General features: G+C 36.7%; 1 protein-coding gene across 7 annotated transcripts in view; it reads left to right on the forward strand.

Annotated features, from left to right (window-relative positions):
* Positions 1–18973, forward strand: part of SIK3 (SIK family kinase 3) — a 231255-nt gene that overhangs the window by 148002 nt on the left and 64280 nt on the right. For all 7 annotated transcript variants that reach the window (XM_045556413.1, XM_045556417.1, XM_045556414.1 and 4 more), the window contains exon 4: positions 10624–10785. In XM_045556413.1, the coding sequence (XP_045412369.1) occupies positions 10624–10785 (162 nt within the window). The remainder of the gene's footprint in view (positions 1–10623; positions 10786–18973) is intronic.

Here is an 18973-nt window from a genome sequence, read left to right on the forward strand (position 1 = left end):
GATGTGTGACAGTGTGCACAGAGTACTGCCCATCAGGAAAGCTCAGCAGAGTGCCTGTATTCAGTGTTTTTATTTTATATAAGCCTGATTGATTGATTGATTGCCCACATGGTTTATCTCTGTGTCCAGGTCAACTGATACTGATGACCCAAAGCCCACAAACTAAGTCACATTGTTGATATTTCTAGTGTAGCTAAGCCTCTACCCTAAGACTATATGGGTGTTGCAAGTCCCACCCTCATTTGCACTGTTAGACTCTCTGGCATCACCCGAGGCTCCCGGGTGGACAAAGACACTCCTAACAGTCATAACAATCAAAAGACCAGAAACTCATTGCCTCTTAGAAGCCAAGGAAGGCCAGACCTTCTCTTTGGGTAAGGCCAAATTCTTCACTATACACAGTATAAAACATTTTTCTATTGAACACAACCCTTATTTTGGTAAAACTACATTTCACCTTGGCTATAGACAATTTAGCATCTGAGTTGTGATATGCAGTAAATATAAGATACACTGGCTTTTTGAAGATGTAGTATGAAAAAAAGAAGGTAACCTATCTCATAGCTAATTTTTATATTGTTTACATGTTGAAGTGATTTTTTGATGTATTGAGTTAAATAAGTTATTAAAATTTGAAAATGAGTAATTTGTTTTACTTTTTAATGTGATTGCTACAAGATCTTACATTATATAAATGGCTCACATTGTATTTTTATTTGACAGTGCTGATCTAAAAGGTTATGATAAAAGTTGGGGGAGTATCCTGTTAGAGTTTAGAATTTCAGAGGTAGAATAATGTCAAACAAATACAATTCTGGGGCTGGGCATGGTGGCTCACGCCTGTAATCCTAGCACTTTTGGAGGCTGAGGCGGGAGGATCGCTGGAGCTCAGGAGTTCAAGACCAGCCTGAGCAAGAGCGAGACCCTGTCTCTACTAAAAATAGAAAACATTAGCTGAGTGTGGTGGTGTGTGCCTGTAGTCCCAGCTACTAGAGAGGTTGAGGCGGGAGGATCACTTGAGCTCAGGAGTTTGAGGTTGCAGTGAGCTATGGTGACACCACTGCACTCTAGCCAGGGCAACAGAGTGAGACTCTGTCTCAAAAAAAAAAAAAGCAAAGACAATTCTAAGATGTGGCCCTATGAAACAGAAGGGGTCAGGACACAGATATAAAAGCCCTGCTACCTCCTCGTCTTTGCCCTATTTGCCCCTGATTTTGTGACCCATCTCAAATGTTATTCCCTCTGTGAACTGTGCTCTGATTTTGCCAGATACTTAATTGTCTTTTTCTTCTTCACTTTGAACATACCTCTTGTATAGCACTTCTTGTAGTATGCATGTGTGTATTTATTGCATTTCTAAGTCTGTCATTTACTCTCAAACTAGACTAGGTAATTTAAATTCTAGTCTTTTGACCTGTTGTTTTTCTTCTGTTAGTTGTTTCACCAGATCCCCCTCATGTTCGTGACATCTAAATTTCGGAGTACTCCTGGGTTTAGTCCTTGGACATCTTTTCTGGGATCCATTAAGCTATTGACTCTCAAAATTTAAATCTCCATCATAACCGTTCCCCTAAACTCTGAATTTGTATATCCAGCTGTTTACTTGATATCTACATTTGGATGTCTAATTAGGCATTTCAATCTTAACATCCAAAACTGAAGTCTTGATTTCCACTTACCAACTTACTGTTTTCATCAGTCTTCCCCTTCTCAATAATGGCAAATCCATTCATCAAGTTATTCACACCAAAAACCTTCATAGAATCGTACTTGATTTCTTTTTTCCTCTTGTACCTCATGTGAAATCCATCAGTAAATCTTGGTGACTGTACTTTCAGAATATAGGCATCCCCCCGTATGCGTGGGAGATTGGTTTCAGGACCCCTGTGGATACCAAAATCCATGGATGCTCAAGTCTCTCATATAAAACGGTATAGTATTTGCATCCTCCCATATACTTTAAATCATTTCTAGATTACTTTTAATACCGAATACAATGTAAATGCTATGTAAGTAGTTGTTATACCGTATTGTTTAGGGAGTAACGACAGGACAAAAGTCTGTACATGTTTAGTACAGACACAGCCATCTGGGTTTTTTCTTGAATATTTTCAGTCATGGTTGCTTGAAACCATGGATGCAGATGCGCAACCCACAGATACAAGGGACCGACTGCGTGTGCTGAATTCAATCGCTGAGCACCACCTCCACCACTACCAATCTGGTCAGAGCCATAAGGGTGTCTTGCTAGGATTGCTGCATTATCCTTTAACCAGTCTCTCTGAATCTTGCTCTGACTCCCCTATTCTAGCTGAAAAAAAAAAAAAAAAAAAAAAATCTTTACAAATACAGGTGGGATCTCACCACTTAGCTACTTTTATTGGCTTTCGCATCTATTTGTAATAAATCTATAGTTTCTACTATGGGCTGTAAAATTCTGTATAATCTGGTCTCAGCTGCCTCTCCGACCACAGCTCCTAGCGCTGTCCGCCTCCTCACTTTGGCATCTCTTTCTTGTCAGTATGTTCTTACTTGAAGGCCTTCATATATTCTGTGGGTTTTTTTCCTGAAATGCTCTTTTCCTGGATACTCACGTAGCTCTCTCTCTCATTTCTTTCAAGTCTCTTATCAAATGTTACCACATTAGAGAGGTCTTTGCTAGCCATGCTGTATAAAATCTCATTCTTCCTACTGGCCCACTACTCTAGTCCCTTTCTTGCTTTATTTTTCTTTTTGGTTCTTATCACCAACTGATACATTCATTCATTAGTTCATTCATTTGCTTATTGTCTCAGCTCCCTAAGATAAAATGTGTCATGGGAGTAAAGACTTTGTCATTTTTGATTTCTGCTTAATCTCTAATATTTAGAATAGTGCCCACAGGTAATACATGTTCCATAAATATCTGTTGATCAGTTCAGTAGAATAAAAGTCTAAGTAAATGAAAGAATGTCACTAGATTACAGATTATAGCCTTTAAATCTTACTCATCTGTGTTCTTCCTTGTTTAATTCAGTGTTTCACATGTAGTAGGCACTCACTAAATGTATTTCATTGTATCACAAGGAAATATAATGAAGTAAAGCATGTAATTTGCATGTTATTCTATAACATATTTTAGTTGAGTTTTTGACATGGGGGAAACACCTTTTTGTTTTCTGTATAACTGTATAGAGAAAGGCATTGAAGATTATGAATTCTAAGCAATGTGATAGGCTTCAATAAATGATTATTTAATGAGCATTTGTTACTCAGTTGATTTACTGAGATTATTGCATACTATTCAGCACTATATTATAAAGGCGCAGCAATGACAATGTGGGTCTGTTTAATGTTACAAACAGAATTGAGAAATTGGTTAGTTTTATAAACCACTAAACTCATAATTTAAAACTTCCACAATATGATTTCTTTAGATATATATTCCTAAACTTCCTATTTGAGACCATGAAGTCGTAAATCCAGCACTTTATCAAGTAAGGTTTCCTGAATACCAGGCAGAACTCATGGACATTTAAAACAAATTACTAATTTAAGAGGAGTCTGTTGAAATGTGTATGATTTATTATGAACATTCTCAGTGCCTTAGAATAACATTTCCCAATGGTATGGAACCCAGAACTTCTTGCAAAGCTATTTATTCATGCCATGGGTCACCCAGAAACTATTAGGGCAGGGGATGAGAAAGACTGAATTTCATAACTATTGGGTAGGTACCAGATAATTGTATTAAGTGTTTCAGGTAAGTTATTTTATCTTGAGACCTCATAGATGTTCAAGAACACTAACAAATTCATTTGAACACGCTGCTATATACTAGTTTGTTGTGGCTTTTGGGGTGTTTTTTTTTTTTTAATGTTTTTACTTAATCCTCAACATTCTTTATATCTTTACAACTAAACTATTTTCCCACTAAATTACTTACTCCCTTTGGATATAAAACTAGCTGTTTTCTAAAGCTTTCCTAACAGAAGCAAATAACCACACCACCGAAATTTAGTTACTCTGAATCAAAACAATTGACTTTCATTTCCTTCCCCAATTAATTTCCCATTCATTATTCTCCATTTTTTGTCTTATCATCTTAATATCAGACATGAGGAGCATTTATGTTTGTAACCTGGTTGAGATGTATGAGAAAGCCACCCATGCTTTAATCTTACTTAACTGCAAAACAGTTATTCATAGTTGTCTGATCATCCTGTCACTTCTACCATGCCGTAAAAATAAATGTCGAGAGAATGAGGCAAATATTTTTGCTATATTGAGTATATGTAAGTCCCAAAGGGATATTTTTGCCTGGCTCCTATATTAATATTTTTCCTGAGGGTTCTCTGAACTTTTTTTTTTTTAACCCTTTTTGGAAAATGTAGTTTCCCTGGCAAAGAGAAACTATTAGAATAATAAAGATATTTTTAATCATAATATTCATTAAGGTGAGTGTTAAATGTCATTGCTCACCTTAATGGATATGAGTCTCCCCATGTAATCCAAAAAGGCATATTCATTTTGCTAATAAAAGCCAAGGTTCAGAAAATAGTTTTAAGAAGCCAGGATAGGATTTTATGCAGTCATCTTTTATTGTTTTAATAAATATTTATTAAGTGCCTAATATCTGCCAGATATTTTTAGACAGTAGTGTACAAAATAGATGAAAATCCCTGTCCTCATGGAGCTAGTCGGGGAAACAGACAATACACAAACTAAATAGGAAGAATGTGTAATTTGAACATATGAAATTGAAATACCAGGAGAGGATTGGCAGTAGAGATAGGGTGGTTGGGAAGGCCTGGCTGAGAAGCCTGTGTTTTTTATAAAAGATCATGCAGATATCTGGGGGAAGAGCATTTCAGGTAGAAAGAATGGAAAGAACAGAGGCCCTGAGGTGAGAGTATTTCTGTTGTGTTTGAGAAATAGCAAGGAGAGGTATGTGGCTGTGGTAGAATGCATGAGCCAGTAACACTCAGAAGTCATGAGCTGCGAATCCAGAGAATTTAACAGAAAAATGACATGATCTAATATAAGATTTAAAAGACTTACCCTGGCTACATAGAAATGCAAACTTATGTTCATACAAAATCCTGTACGTAATTGTTCATAGCAGCTTTTTTTGTAATAGCCAAAAAACCTGGAAACAACAAAAATATCCTTCAGTAGGTGAATGGTTATGCGAACTATTGTACATCTATACCATGTTATACTACTTGGCAATAAAAAGGAACAAATGATGGATATACACAAAAACTTGGATCTTAAAGACACATGGTGAGTGAAAAAAGCCAATCTCAAAAGGTTACCTTTTTGTATGTTTCCATTTATATAACATTCTCAAAATGACACAATTATATAAGTGGAAAACAGATCAGTAGTTTCCAGGAGTTAGGGATGAGAGGAGGGGTGAACAAGCATGACCATAAAGGGGATAAGCTTAGATCTTTGTGGTAATGGAATATTTCTGGGGAAAAGGCAAGGTTTATTTACGTGTGCATGTGTACATGCGGGAATACTCAGTAATGAGTAACTCTAAACAGTTCTAAACTCTTGTTTGCAGTGGTTCCACATATCTACACATGTGATAAAATGACATAGAACTTTTGTGCCCATGTCAGAGTCTGGGTTTGATTTCATTCTTAAATGTGTAAGTTTTAACCACTGGGGGAAACTGGGTACAGGGTACACGGGACCTCTCTGTATTATCTTTGCAACTTCTGGTGAATCTGTAAATATTTCAAAATAAAAGGTTTTTTAAAAAAGGATTATTATTCTGGCTGCTCTTTTGAGAGCAGATGCAGGGGGCGAAAGGCAGAATCAGGGACAGTAGGTAGGAGTGATACTAGGAGGTTATTGCAATAATCCGGAAGAGAAATGGCTATTGGATTAGGTTAGTGGCACTAGAGTGGGGTAGAGGCAGGGGTGAGGAATAGTTGAATTCTAGGTATGTTTTGAAGGCAACGTTAATAGAATTTGCTGATGGATTGAATGTGGGGTATGAGAGGAGATGAAAGATGACAAAAAAGTTTTTGGCCTAAACAACTAGAAGAACGAAGATAAGAGAGAGTAACAAGAAGCAGCAACAAGTCAAAAAGCCTGGAATGAGGTAGTTGGATTCTTGGCAAGGAAAACAAAATGACAAACCCTCTTCCTCTCTCCAGTGGCAGCCCGGCCTTATGAGTTCAAGTATAATAGGATATTAAAGTGAGTGCACTCTTGTTAACCTGTTCACAGGTAGCTGAATTGTCTTGGCCTCGCCCTGGCTCTTTTGGAAAGAAGCATTTGTTTGATAAACAGGAAGTCGTTTCCATGGGTGTAGGAAGAAGAAATGATAGAACTCAGTACAAAAGCAAAGAACTGCTAGCTGTGGTTGGCTTGGAACTGGCGGAAAGTTTTTCAGGTAGTCGCCTGAGATTAGCACACATGCTGCTTTTTCCTCTTTCTAGGCTGGGTTCATTCTTCATCATGAGAAATGTGAATTTTCTGCCCTGTTTCTTGACCTGTTGTCAGGGTATGTTCATTTTCAGCTAGTGTTTTGCATCAGCTACGGGTCGTAGACTTAGACAAATGGAGACTCTGTATGTTGAGAGTGGAAAAGTGACTTATTTTAAGAAATGTTGGCTTCCCACCACTATCCCATTAGTGGTATACCACTGACACTCCAGTGAAGCTAGTCTAGGGAAGCTAAGACTGGCTTATGTGTGTTTTTGCTCTTTGAAAGGTTAGAACCTAAATGTACCACCAGATATTTCTTCCCTAGTAAGATTGGGACAAAATTACAAACAGTGAATTGTGAAGCAGACTGCATGCTGGTGCTCTGATACTTTTGAAACTTCAGAATTCATTCCCTATACTTCTGATAATATAACTTCTCATAGGGCATATAAATCCCTTAGTATCACTAACTTCTTTTCATTTTGTGAGGAATAGCAGATAAAAAAAGATGAAAGAAGTCCAATGCCAAGTCATTTAAGGTAATTGGAAAGTGAGAAAGAGAACTGAGACTCTTTTGATAAGAGCTTGAAACAGATGAACCATTTTTTTTCTCTTTAACCAAGAGTTACCTCATCATCCCTGTCTGGTTTAGATTACTGGCATGAAGTTGTAAAAGAAAACTTTAAATTTGCCCTAGACCTAAAATGGCAACTAAATAGATAAGTCGTTAGTTTATGGTGAAAAAGAACGTTTTGTAGTGTCTAATTGAGTTTGTTTAGATTGGGAGGGGGTGGATTGGTGGTGGGGGGATGTCAGGAATCTAGAAATACCAGAAGCTAGGATCTTAGCTACCCTGGGGGGTGATTGGGACTGAGGATATGGGTGGTATTTGTAGCCTGGTATTTAGGAAGCCTAGCTCACTGAATTGCCTGGAAGAAGCAGAACAACTCTTTAGAGTTCCTCGCAACTGGAATTTATCCTGACAGGATTCAAAATATATTTTAGCTTGAATAGTGAGTAGATTCAGGAGCCATTTTGTTTCATTTGCGTTCTGAAAGTACTCCGGTATTTATTCAAATGCTGTGACTACATGTTCAGTCCAGGCTGAGTTACTACTCTGAATTTCTTCACTGAAAGTTCAATACCACATTTGAACTTGAAGAATTTTTGCTGCCTGCTTATAGAGCATATACAAATATAAAGCAGCCATTTGTCAGTGGGCAGCTGAAAAGCGATTTTTAGCAGGGACTAAAAACCACTGCAGGCCACTGGCTTCCTGGCACACCCACTAGATCTCATAGGTTTACACTGAAAGCAAACCAAGAGGTGGGAGGTGGGGGAGGAGGATAAGATGGGCAAAAATAAAAGCAATGGCTAAGATCTGAATGAGATTGAGCCACCAAGAGGGACCTGTATGTGGAGAAGAGCACTATGTTCCCAAAGAGGAGAAGGCTTGAACAGCAAACACAATGCCTAGGAATAAACATCTAATGTTTGCAGCTCATACTTTTTTCTTTTAAAGTGATGTGTATATCTTCTTTGCATCTATAACTGTAGAAATACTGAAGGTGAGCTTGGGAAAAGTATTATAGTTCAAGCTGTTTTATTCAGTGCACTATCACAAATACCTTTTAACAAGAACCGTTAACAGTGACATTTGATGTATAATCACCTTTAAGTATTACAGAATCCTGAGGAACTTTGTGATCCATTAAGCAAATGCTTAAATATTTCCTGTATAGTACTGAATGGACCTTTTAAAAAATGTCTTCTTAAACATCTTTGAAAGTTAAAGTTTTGTCATATATTATAACTCTTAATCAAAGTACATGTTTATTCCCAAATATGCCATTCTTTCTTTGGCTATACAAGAGAGTTTACTTCTGTTTCGTAGATAAAGAAGTGGGAGTATTGGCAGTGTAAATTGTTTGTCCAAGGACAACCAATGTGTCATTGTAGTTATAAAACAGAACTAGGTTGTATTCCACCAGCTCCTGGCCTGTGTAACAATTTTGAGAACTTTCCAATCACTTTAAGAAAACAAGGTACTTAGAAATTTATAAAGAGTTTCTTAATAAAAGAAAATCACTTATTTTGAAAATCACAAAATTAACCATTCTGCCGTATTTAAGAAGTGCTTTGATGTGTTCTGGTAATTAGTATTTACTGCCAGACGAATGTCTCTTGGGCACTTTAATTAATGGGTGGCTTGGCCAAATGAGCTTCTGATGGTAAACCTTCATGAAGGTTTATTTTTATGTTTCTCAAGAATAGCTGTCTCTTCAAAGCTCTTTAATTAGACAAAGTTTAGCAACTAAAACATGTTATTAGAATAATTAGGCCTTGGGTTAAGAGAACTAGGGGGTCAAAGGAGCAGGTACTGTTAGAGAATGGCCTCTTAAAATAAAACATAGCGTTCTACCTCTGATGGATGTCTAGTTTTTTAACAGCTTATGTTAAGTTACTATCTGTAGTTAGGGACTTGGTGTTGTTTAAAGTTGATATGACAGATCTCACCAGAAACCTAAACACACCAGAGTGTGAGCTCATTTATCACCACCTCTAAACTCCCATAGAAAGCTGTATTCTAGTCCTTTTAACATCTAAGCTGAAGACTTACTTTTTCCTTTTTTCTATTAAATTGGTAATCTTGGCTATAACAATGATTGTGTTTGAGGGAAATACTTCAAAGATCTTGTGCGTGGTAAACAAAAATTATAATAATTCCTTTGGGGGGAACTTTCTTAATCATTTAAATTATCTACTTATAAGAAATGTTCTTAAAGTTGCTATAGTATTTGCTCTCCGGAATTTTATGTTCTTGTGGTCAAAATGCAGTTTGAATTATTTCAAAATCTGCTATGTGGATGGGTCATTATCCAACTCCCATTCTTCACCCTCTGCCTGCCATTTCTTGCCCCAGGCTCTCAGTCTTGGCAGTCATTGCTAATAAATATGTTTTACCCTGAACTTCCTTTTTGTGCTAAAGAAAGGATATACCTGACTGGTCCTCTGGGTGAGTGAGATGTCACCAAAACAATTGAGTATTCTTACCAAAACTGCTACTGATAAACAAACAATAGCACACTTATTATTGTCTAATTTTTCACTTTCTTACTACCTTAGGATGTCCTTTTCCCAGCTAGATCAGTTGATTAAAAGACACCACTGATGAGACTATTAGAAATTTCAAACAGAACATACTGTATCATAGCTAACATTTCTAATCCCATCAGCTGTTATGACTTGTATGTGGTGTTGGTTTGTTGAAGAACTGGGTCAAAGACATCTATGTTGTTGGTTCAGTATAAACCTACTACCATTACTGGAAAGTTCTCAAAGAACTTACTAATCGATCAAATCATTTTTGTTTTTTTTAAATCATTTTAAAATGTCAAGCATAGCTTGATTTATGGTATGATAGTTTATCACATGTAAATTCTTTTGATATACCTTAGCCAGTGAAATGATTTCATTTAAGTTGGTAGAAACTTCACTTGGTTTTTGATTGACGTAATCTGTAAAAATTAACATAGTTTTAAAAACATTTGGTAAGCCCAATAAATACAGATATAAAAATGTAGGCATATTGCTATGCGTTCTAGAAAACAGTGCCAAGTAAGTGTGTTTTTATATCAAATTTTTAAACTTAGAGAAATTAGAAGAGATATTAGCCTAAACAGAATCCTATATAAAGAAAGCAGTTTTCCCCCTTAGCAATGACTAATTTCTATCTACTCTTTCCTGAAATGATTGATTATTGGGAGCTTGCTTTTTGACTTACCCTTTAACACAGGAAATATTTCCGATACTGATCTTCATGGGTGTGTTTGCTTGTGCACATGTAATCCCTTGCAATAAGGATATGAAAAAAAAAAAGGAAGGTGTTGCATGCTATGATTCTTGAAAAATATCATTGTAACCCTCAGAACTCTTTTTTTATTATGGTAGTACAAGTATATTCTTGAGCATACTTATGCATAACAGGGTTTATACTTAAAATAGCTTGTACACTTACTACAAATGAGTTTTTATATAATAGATACAAACCAGGACTGTAAGTTTATTGTTCTTTTTTTGTTTCTCTTCTTTGAGTTATTCATTTGCTGGGGTTCCTTTGCATCCCTCCTCAAGTCTACCTTTTGAAATTACACCAGTGTCCAAAACGAGAACTGACTGTATTCTTCTTCAACACAGACCACCTGGTGGCCCATGGTAGAATGGCAGAAAAGGAGGCCCGTCGGAAGTTCAAACAGATCGTCACAGCCGTCTATTTTTGTCACTGTCGGAACATTGTTCATCGTGATTTAAAAGCTGAAAATTTGCTTCTGGATGCCAATCTGAATATCAAAATAGCAGGTGAGAAGTTTGCTGAGGATGTGGCAATAGGGAGAGAGGAGCTTTTCCTTTGGGGTTCTTAAAGCAAGGAACTGTCTGTCTATTAAGAAGTATTGTGAAAGTAAGGAAAATTTAGGATTTTAAAAAATAGCCTGAAAATTGATAAGCTTTCAAAATATATTTACTTTTTATGTAGTATTAGCTGGAACTAGTCTGGGAAGAAAGAAAGGAAAGGGTGATATTTAAAATTCTTTTATTTTGGTTGACAAGTCCTTTTTAAATAATAGGAATAAAATATAGAATAAATTGGAAAGGAAAATTGCTAAAATTGTATACCCTCTCACCTTCAGTTGAGAAAGTTGATTTACATCACTGCTGACATAGAGCAGGTTATTCCAAAGGCTGTAGTGTTATGGTGATTTAGGGAGAACAGATCTTATGGAGACTTATAGGCAGTCTGGCTTTTTGTCTCCTCACATTTCACTAGTCTGCTCATCTGACAGTGCCTAAAAAGAACTTTTCACTGCCTCGATCTGCTCATGCTTCAATTTTAGTAAACTATCAGCATTTTGCCTAATGAATGCAAGCTCACCACCTATTGATAGAAGAAAGTGACTACAGTCTATATAGAAACTATAAGTAGGAAGATAAGCCATTTTTGTTTTCTGACAGTTTCCAGTATCGTATTGTGTGTCCCCCATCTCCTGGATAAAAGGAAGGGCATCTCCTATAGAAAACTGAAATATAGCTAGAATATGATTGTCTTGAAAAGCCAAGGTTTAAAGCAGGTCTAAAGATTTCCTTCCTTCCGGCAGGCTGGTGATTCTTCTGGCAGTTTATTTTGTGTAGATAAGCTCCTTCACTTTTCCATCCTTGGCTGTCTCCTAGCTTTTTATTTATCTCGGTTAGGCTGGTGGCTGCACTCTTGTTTAGAACTTTCACATAGTTTGTAAGGTCTTTGAATCTTGCACTAATTCATTACATAGTAGGCAGGAATTAAAGGCTTTATATATATATATATACACATATATATATATATATATATATATATAAAATCATGTTTTTCCTTTGCTCTTAGGTCTGTTTTATTTTCTCCAAAATACTTGTACTCTAGATGCTGGCAATTCTTATAGAAGTGGGTGGCGTGAAAAGGCCTGACAGTTTCAAACCCTCTTTTGTAATTATTTCTTGTAGCTTCAATTAAATTAGTAATAATAAATTACTAAACCTAAATTACTACTAAACCTGATAGTCTTTGAAAGTATGATAAAATGTATTAATTTCTTATTTTTGTTGTAATAAATCACCACAGATGTAATGGCTTGAAATAACACAGATTTGTTAGCTTGTGGTTCTGGAAGTCAGACGTCTGAAATGAGTTTTGCAGGACTAAAATCAAGGTATAGGTAGGGCCGGTTCCTTCTGGAGGCTCTGAAGAGAGCGTCTGTTTCCTTGCCCTTTTCAGCTTCTAGAGGTCACCTGCATTCCTTGGCCCAGGCCCCTTCCTCACCTTACTCCAACCTCTTGCTGCCAATGTCACATCTCCTACTCCTGACTCTGATCCCCCCTCATTCCCTCTTATAAGGACACTTTTGATTACATTGAGTCTCCCTGGCTGATCCAGTATAATCTCCCCACTGTAAGATTCTTAATTTAATCATGTTTGCAAAAGTCCATGTAAGGCAACACGTTCACAAGAACAGAGGTGCAGGACATAGATATATTTGGGGGCCTGTTATTCAGCCTACCACAAATGTCATTGTAGGGATCTTTGGATTATTGATTAGAGTAGTGACTTAAAAGAAGGCTCTCTTTGTATTCCGTCATTTTATTCTACCTCCACTCATTGCAGGGTAAACTTTTTATAATGCTTCCTTGGTTCTTGATTTTGAATTTAGGACCGTTTTAATTTAGTTAAGGAAAATTTCTATGGCCTTTGTTTTTTGTATTGACAAACCAAAAGTAAAAGCAGAGGTCATTGATATTGAAATTGGAAACTCTATTGGGTAAGAAGATTTTTACATGCTTTTTGTCATTAATAGTTAAAACAAATCCAAGTAGTTACAATAAGAGCCTCTGCCTGCCAGTGTGTAATTACAGACTCCTGGGGGTGCTGGCAGCCAGCCTAAGGCTCTCTCTCTGTGTTAACACATATACTTTGGCAAAATTTTTAAGTTCATTAACCCAAAGTCTGCATTTTTATTATTTATTTTCAGAGCAAAACAAAAAATAAATGACTTCTAATTTGTGGCCTGATACAATTTCTAACGTTGTCTTTGCTCATGCATTCTTTCTCTTACATGGCATTGTTACTCAGTTTCTCAGTCATTGCCTGAACTTCCTTTATTGCATGCAAATTAGATGGAATTCTCACTTTCACCTGCCAAGTCTTTGAACTTAATGGACCAGTGGGAGAAATGCTTCTAGTTGAAGCTGACTAGAACATGACTAATTTTGGAGAGGTAGGTTGGATGGTTTTGACAGGATAGGATCAGAAAGGTAATGAAATCAACTTTAATTCTGAAAGCTAAAAGTATCTTCAGATCCCTGATCTTTTCAATGGCGTTTTTAAAAAATAAAGTATTATAAATCTTTTTTATGTTACAGTAGCAAATTAACTTGGAACTAATAAAAATTTAGATTAGGATACATAAGCAATTCATGTTTTCCTTATGCCAATGTTTACCTAAGTGGTTTTAAGATAGTCATGCATCCTGTTTGATATAGAAGATGACTAAATTGTTCTGGGGATGTTTGTGTGTACAATAATTATTTTTTACTTTTTGTATTAATTAATGTGGCAGTTTATATTTGATACTATAAAAAAATCTCACTATTACAAATGCCCATGCTAGTGCTAGCCCTCTCAGAGAGAATATGTGTTCCCAGACGTGAGGGATTGGTATTATAAGATTCAGCTTAGCACAGTGGCACATGTCTGTTGTCCCAGCTACTGGGGAGGCTCAGGCGGGAGGCTCACTTGAGCCCAGGAGATTGAGTCCAGCCTGGGCAACATAGTGAGATTCTACCTCAAAAAAGAAAAGATACAGCCATCATTCTGTAGTTTTATGATTTAAATTCTTGTTTATGAATTTTTGTTCTGGTTCTATTTCTAGAGACATGAATAACGTAGTTTTCTTTCTGGTTTTAGAATTTAAAAATTCTTCTTAATGGCAGTAGTAAATATGTCTTCTGTAGAATTTTTTAAAAGTTGTTTCTATCAGTAGTAATACAGAATAAACATTCATCATTTTCAGAATAAAGAATTTTATTTCTGAAAGGCACAGTTACTCAGTCTAGAACTAAGAATTTGTAGTGGTACTCTGGGAATCTTACTGTTGTTAAGAAAGGCTCCTTACTCTGGTGGCACAGAAGAGAAAAAAGAAGTGGGAAACATGACTCCAGCCCTTAAGAATTCACAATCTATTTGGGCAGTGAATGTTTAGACCTTTGAAAAGTTAAGTAAGACCAAAATCATGCTTTGCACATATATAAAGTACTTCACAAAGCATTTTCACATATATCACTTAATCATTTTTGGCATGTAAGTATAGCTTATTAGAACACATTAAAATCCCTTCGTATTCTGGCACATTTAACCTTCCAAAACTTTGAATTTCTCATAAAGAACACCCAAACAATTTTTTTTTTTTCATGTAGAGAATCCCAGTGCTGGGGAAAGAATAGGATTCTTGGCCTCTAACTTTTCACTTTTCTAACCTCAGGTGTATGAGGATCTGCAGAGGTGCAGATGAAGGACTGAGAAGGCACAACATGGTTCTTTCAGCATATAGCCTGCATCCTTGGGTAATAGTGTGTTTAACAGTTACCAAATTATATCTCGATACAATAGAAGACTTGTTATAAGGCACATAATTCATTATCACATTAATTGTGCATTCTAATAAGCACAGGAGTTCCCAGGATGAAGAGAACACTTCAGTTTGTAAAATTCCATTAGATGATAAATTCCACAGAGACTTGAGCCATATCCTATTTGTTTCACTCCCACTGCCTGGCACATACCTATTCTATAGCAGGAGCTCCATGGCTCTGTTGATCTGAAGTTTAGGCAGTGCAGATGAGGACATAAATACCCTATTGAGGACATGACATTTAAGAAGAGTCTTAAAGGATGATAACACACACAGGTGGAGAGGGGAGAATTCCGGCAAATGTTTACAAAGTACCTGCTATGTGCAGACACTGATCTAGGCACTGGGTACAGCAGCAGATAAAATAGTCCCCAGGAACTAACACCCTGATGGGGGGAGATAGACAGTAAACACAAACAAATAAGCTCTCATAAGGGCTGTGAAAAAGATAAAATCGAGTAAGGTGATAGAATGACTTGTGGGAGAAGACAGTATTTTAACCAGGATAGTCAGAGCCTTCCAAGCAGAAGGAAGAGCAATGCAAAGGCCTGAGAGAGGTGACTTTAATGTATTTGAGGGGTAGGAGAAGGCCAGCATGGCTGGAGGCAATAAAAAGGGGGATAGAAGGGGTTCGGGTGAGAGAGATGGGATGGTAAGGATGTGGGGTTTTATTTTGGTTCCAGTAGGCAGCTGAGTTGGAGCTGCATGAGCAGCAGTAGAATGCACATGGCATGTTTGCAAAAAAGGTGAAGCAGCTTAGCAGAGGGACACCTCAAGTAGGGGAGTTATGCCTGAGAAGGCAGGAGGAGTAGATGTCTACACTAGATTGTGGAAGTATTTGAATATAGGCTCAATAAACTAAATTCAGGATGGGTAAGGAAAAAGATGGGAGTTGGGGGAAAGGGACAGGAAGGCAATAGAAGACTAGTTAAAGGCTGTGAAATGGTAAAATCCTGCATAAGGGTGGTGACAGTAGACATGGAAAGGAAGAAAAGGGCAACAAATGTAAGAGATAAAGCAAAGAAGAATTTCTAGGACCAGGTAACTGATCAAATATGTGGTCCAGTCAAAGATATGTTTAGAAATGGAAAAATCAAATTTTCTTATTGTTGGATTATATTAAGCTGTCAAAGAAAAATGCTGTTGTCTTATTTTTTAGTGGTTGATATACTGCTATTTGAAAGTAATTTTAATGCCCTTGTCACCAAGGATTAAGTAGAGATATTTCTATATTTTAAAAAGATTGCCTAAGAAAAAACTGAAATGTAGCCGGCTTACTCCCTGAAAAAGTTTTTTCAAATACTCAGACTTTATGAGAATGTTTTGAAAATTGTGGAAACTTTTTTTTTTTTTTAACCTAAGAAAGTTGGAAACTTTTCTCTTTAAATGTCGGCTCCCAGAATGGTCTCCATGAGATAGTTTCCACTCCCGTGTTATTGTTTTAGTTGGCAATCAGTAGACAGCAAAGATCTGAAGTACAGCTACAGAAAAGCCAATATTTTGGAAAGAATTTTCAGAGTGCATGGATTTAAGGTACTGTGGAAATTTTTGACCTTAGTGTAGCGAGAGCTGGACTGTTTTTTTTTTTTTTTTTGAAATTGAGAAATTAAAACATTTCATAAGTCAGTTGACCTTTCATCCTCAGTGAGAATATTCTGAGATACCGTCATATAGAAAAACCAGGTTGGAAACCTTGGATTTTTGAGAACACTTCTATAGTGTGGTGATTGAGAATGTCTCTGACTAGTCGTAGGAAATAGTTATGCAGTATTTATATTAATCCAAATTTTATTTCATGATCCTAACATTCATTATTTATCATTTAGTGCACCTCCCAGGTTGACATGTCAATAAATTGAGACCCAGACAGGCCACTGTGACTGTCCTGAATTTAGGTCATAATAGAGCCTAGGAATTTTAACATCTCAATTTGTGTACTCATCCTGAAATGGCATGTAACCCTCAACTAGAAGCCACTAAATAACCTTAATATATGTTGACCCTTGGGAAATAAAATTTGAAAAACTATCTCTTCTGCATCTTATTCCCAAGACTAGAACTTTACAAATGAACAGTTAATGTACCTTTATTCAAAAGGCGTTTCAGGTACATAGTTGATTTATTTTATATGAAAAAATTCTGAAGTTAAAATTCAAGGCCGGGCACTATGGCTCACACCCGTAATCCCAGCACTTTGGGAGGCTGAGGTGGGAGGATCTCTTGAGGCCAGGAGTTTAAGACCAGCCTGGGATACTAGGCAGACCCTGCCTCTACAAAATTTTTTTTTAAAAATTAGCTGGGTGTGGTGGTGTGTGCCTGTAGTCCCAACTGCTCAGGACACTGAGGCAGGAGGATTGCTTGAACCCAGGAGTTCGAGGAGGCAGTGAGCTGTGATCATGCCACTGCAACTAGCCTGGGCAACAGAGCAAGACCCTGTCTCTGAAAAATCTATCAACTGAATGAGCAGATTTTTGTCAGAGTTTTAGGTTATATGTGAGGTCTTACTGGTCTTGAAAAGTGATTGCATTTTGCTAGTATCAAGAACAATTCTATGTTTGTAGGGGCTCACTTCACAATAGCTATGCTACCAGTGCAGAAACATTGCTTCTCAGATTTTCCCACTGCGGTTTCCCTAATAGCAGAGGAGAATGAACTCATGCAGGGTAGGGTGTGTGGGGTATTGATTACATAATTTGAAATGGCCCACTTTAAACACATTTTTAATCACGTTTTAACTTTAAAAATCGTGTACATTTTGTGTTCTACTCAATGTCATATCTGTATTTGTTTTAATATTAAAATTACTAACTTAGTTTAACAGAGAAAAAAGTTGATGTTCTAGGAAGATCCATTCTATTTAGCCTATAGCTTCACATAACTCTGGGCACGCTGATGTATTACACCTGAGGTTAGGTAAACATATGACAGTTTGAGAAACTGAGAATAAAGAATTTTATTGTCAACCATAGATTCCTCTTATACAAAATTCTAGTTTGTACATCATGACTTCTCTAATACTGTTCCTCAACCTCAAGGATTTTCATGCCCGTATCTACTAATTGCAAGTTACTTATTCTGGGAATAATTTTAAAAAGAGGAAATTGGAGGTTGAGAATAGAAAAGGAGAGGAAAACAAGGCAGAAAAGAAATGGAATCTTTGCTTTGAGGCCTTGGGCAAAAGAAACGAAACTGGGAAAAGAATCCTGAGCCTGAGAGCTTGCCTGTTCCATCCGTGGGAGAAGGGAGCTGAGCTGAGTGTAAGACGGTTTAGGCTGGCAAGTGCTTTAGACCTGCCAAAGCATCTCAAAATTCCACATTGCTCTTTGTCTCTAGGACCATGTTGGGCATGGCATTTAATGAAATGTGAGTTGATAAGTGTATGAGGTGTTAATTAGCCTGATTTAATCAGTTGATGTTGTTTAGAGGCTAACAAATCACCTAGAGTGCTCCTTCACACTGATTCTGAAGAAGTTTGTATTGTGTTGTATAAAGTGCGACAGAAACTTAAATTTAAAGGGATATCAAAAAGGGTGAGAATGATTTCTTAGGCAAGCCTTTGCTAAGTGACAGAATATTAGTAAAAGTCCCCATTAGTCCAAAATCTGTTTCTCACTTGTATGAGTCCTGAACTGTGTATACCTTTGTCAGTTAGTTCTCTGGAAATGGTAAGAGGGTGAGTATAATGTTGATATCTGTTTTCTTAGTGTCAAATTGAGAAAAACTCAGTTTGCTAATGGAAGGCATGGGCATTTCATCTAGTCTTCCAAAAACATATTGATTCATGTAATCTTTGGCTTTTCTTTGCTGAGGCCATACACAGACCACTCTTAATTTAACACCTCAAGTAGTATACAGGATCTTTTCCTAGCCAGTGACTTCTGAATCCTCAGAGGTTCTCAATGTTCCTGGAGATTCACATCATAAAAAGTGATAATGACTTCTCTTGCCTTTCTACTGTTTAGAAGTTATTATACGAAATAATTATTTATGTCTTCCCACCCTTCTTAAATGGAATAGTTTGAGAGCCTCTGACTATAAATCAAGTGAGTCTACCTGCTAGCAGGGAGCTAATAAACATGTTTATGATTCAGTCATTCTGTTTATTACTCAGTTGAAGTAGTTGGCTACCATGATAGTTTTGACCAGGATGCAGTTTTTTCATTATATTTTATTAAATTTATATCTGTTATGGACCATTGGACAATGTAAAGCATAAGAAACAATAATGTTGAAATTCAAATTGATGAGAAGAAGAATGATGCCTCAAGACAAACTTCACCAAATTCATGAATTGTCTCCATTTGATCATCGTGCTTATATAGTACATTGGGCCT

This window comes from Lemur catta, chromosome 7 (genome assembly GCF_020740605.2).
Source record: "Lemur catta isolate mLemCat1 chromosome 7, mLemCat1.pri, whole genome shotgun sequence".
NCBI lineage: Eukaryota > Metazoa > Chordata > Mammalia > Primates > Lemuridae > Lemur > Lemur catta.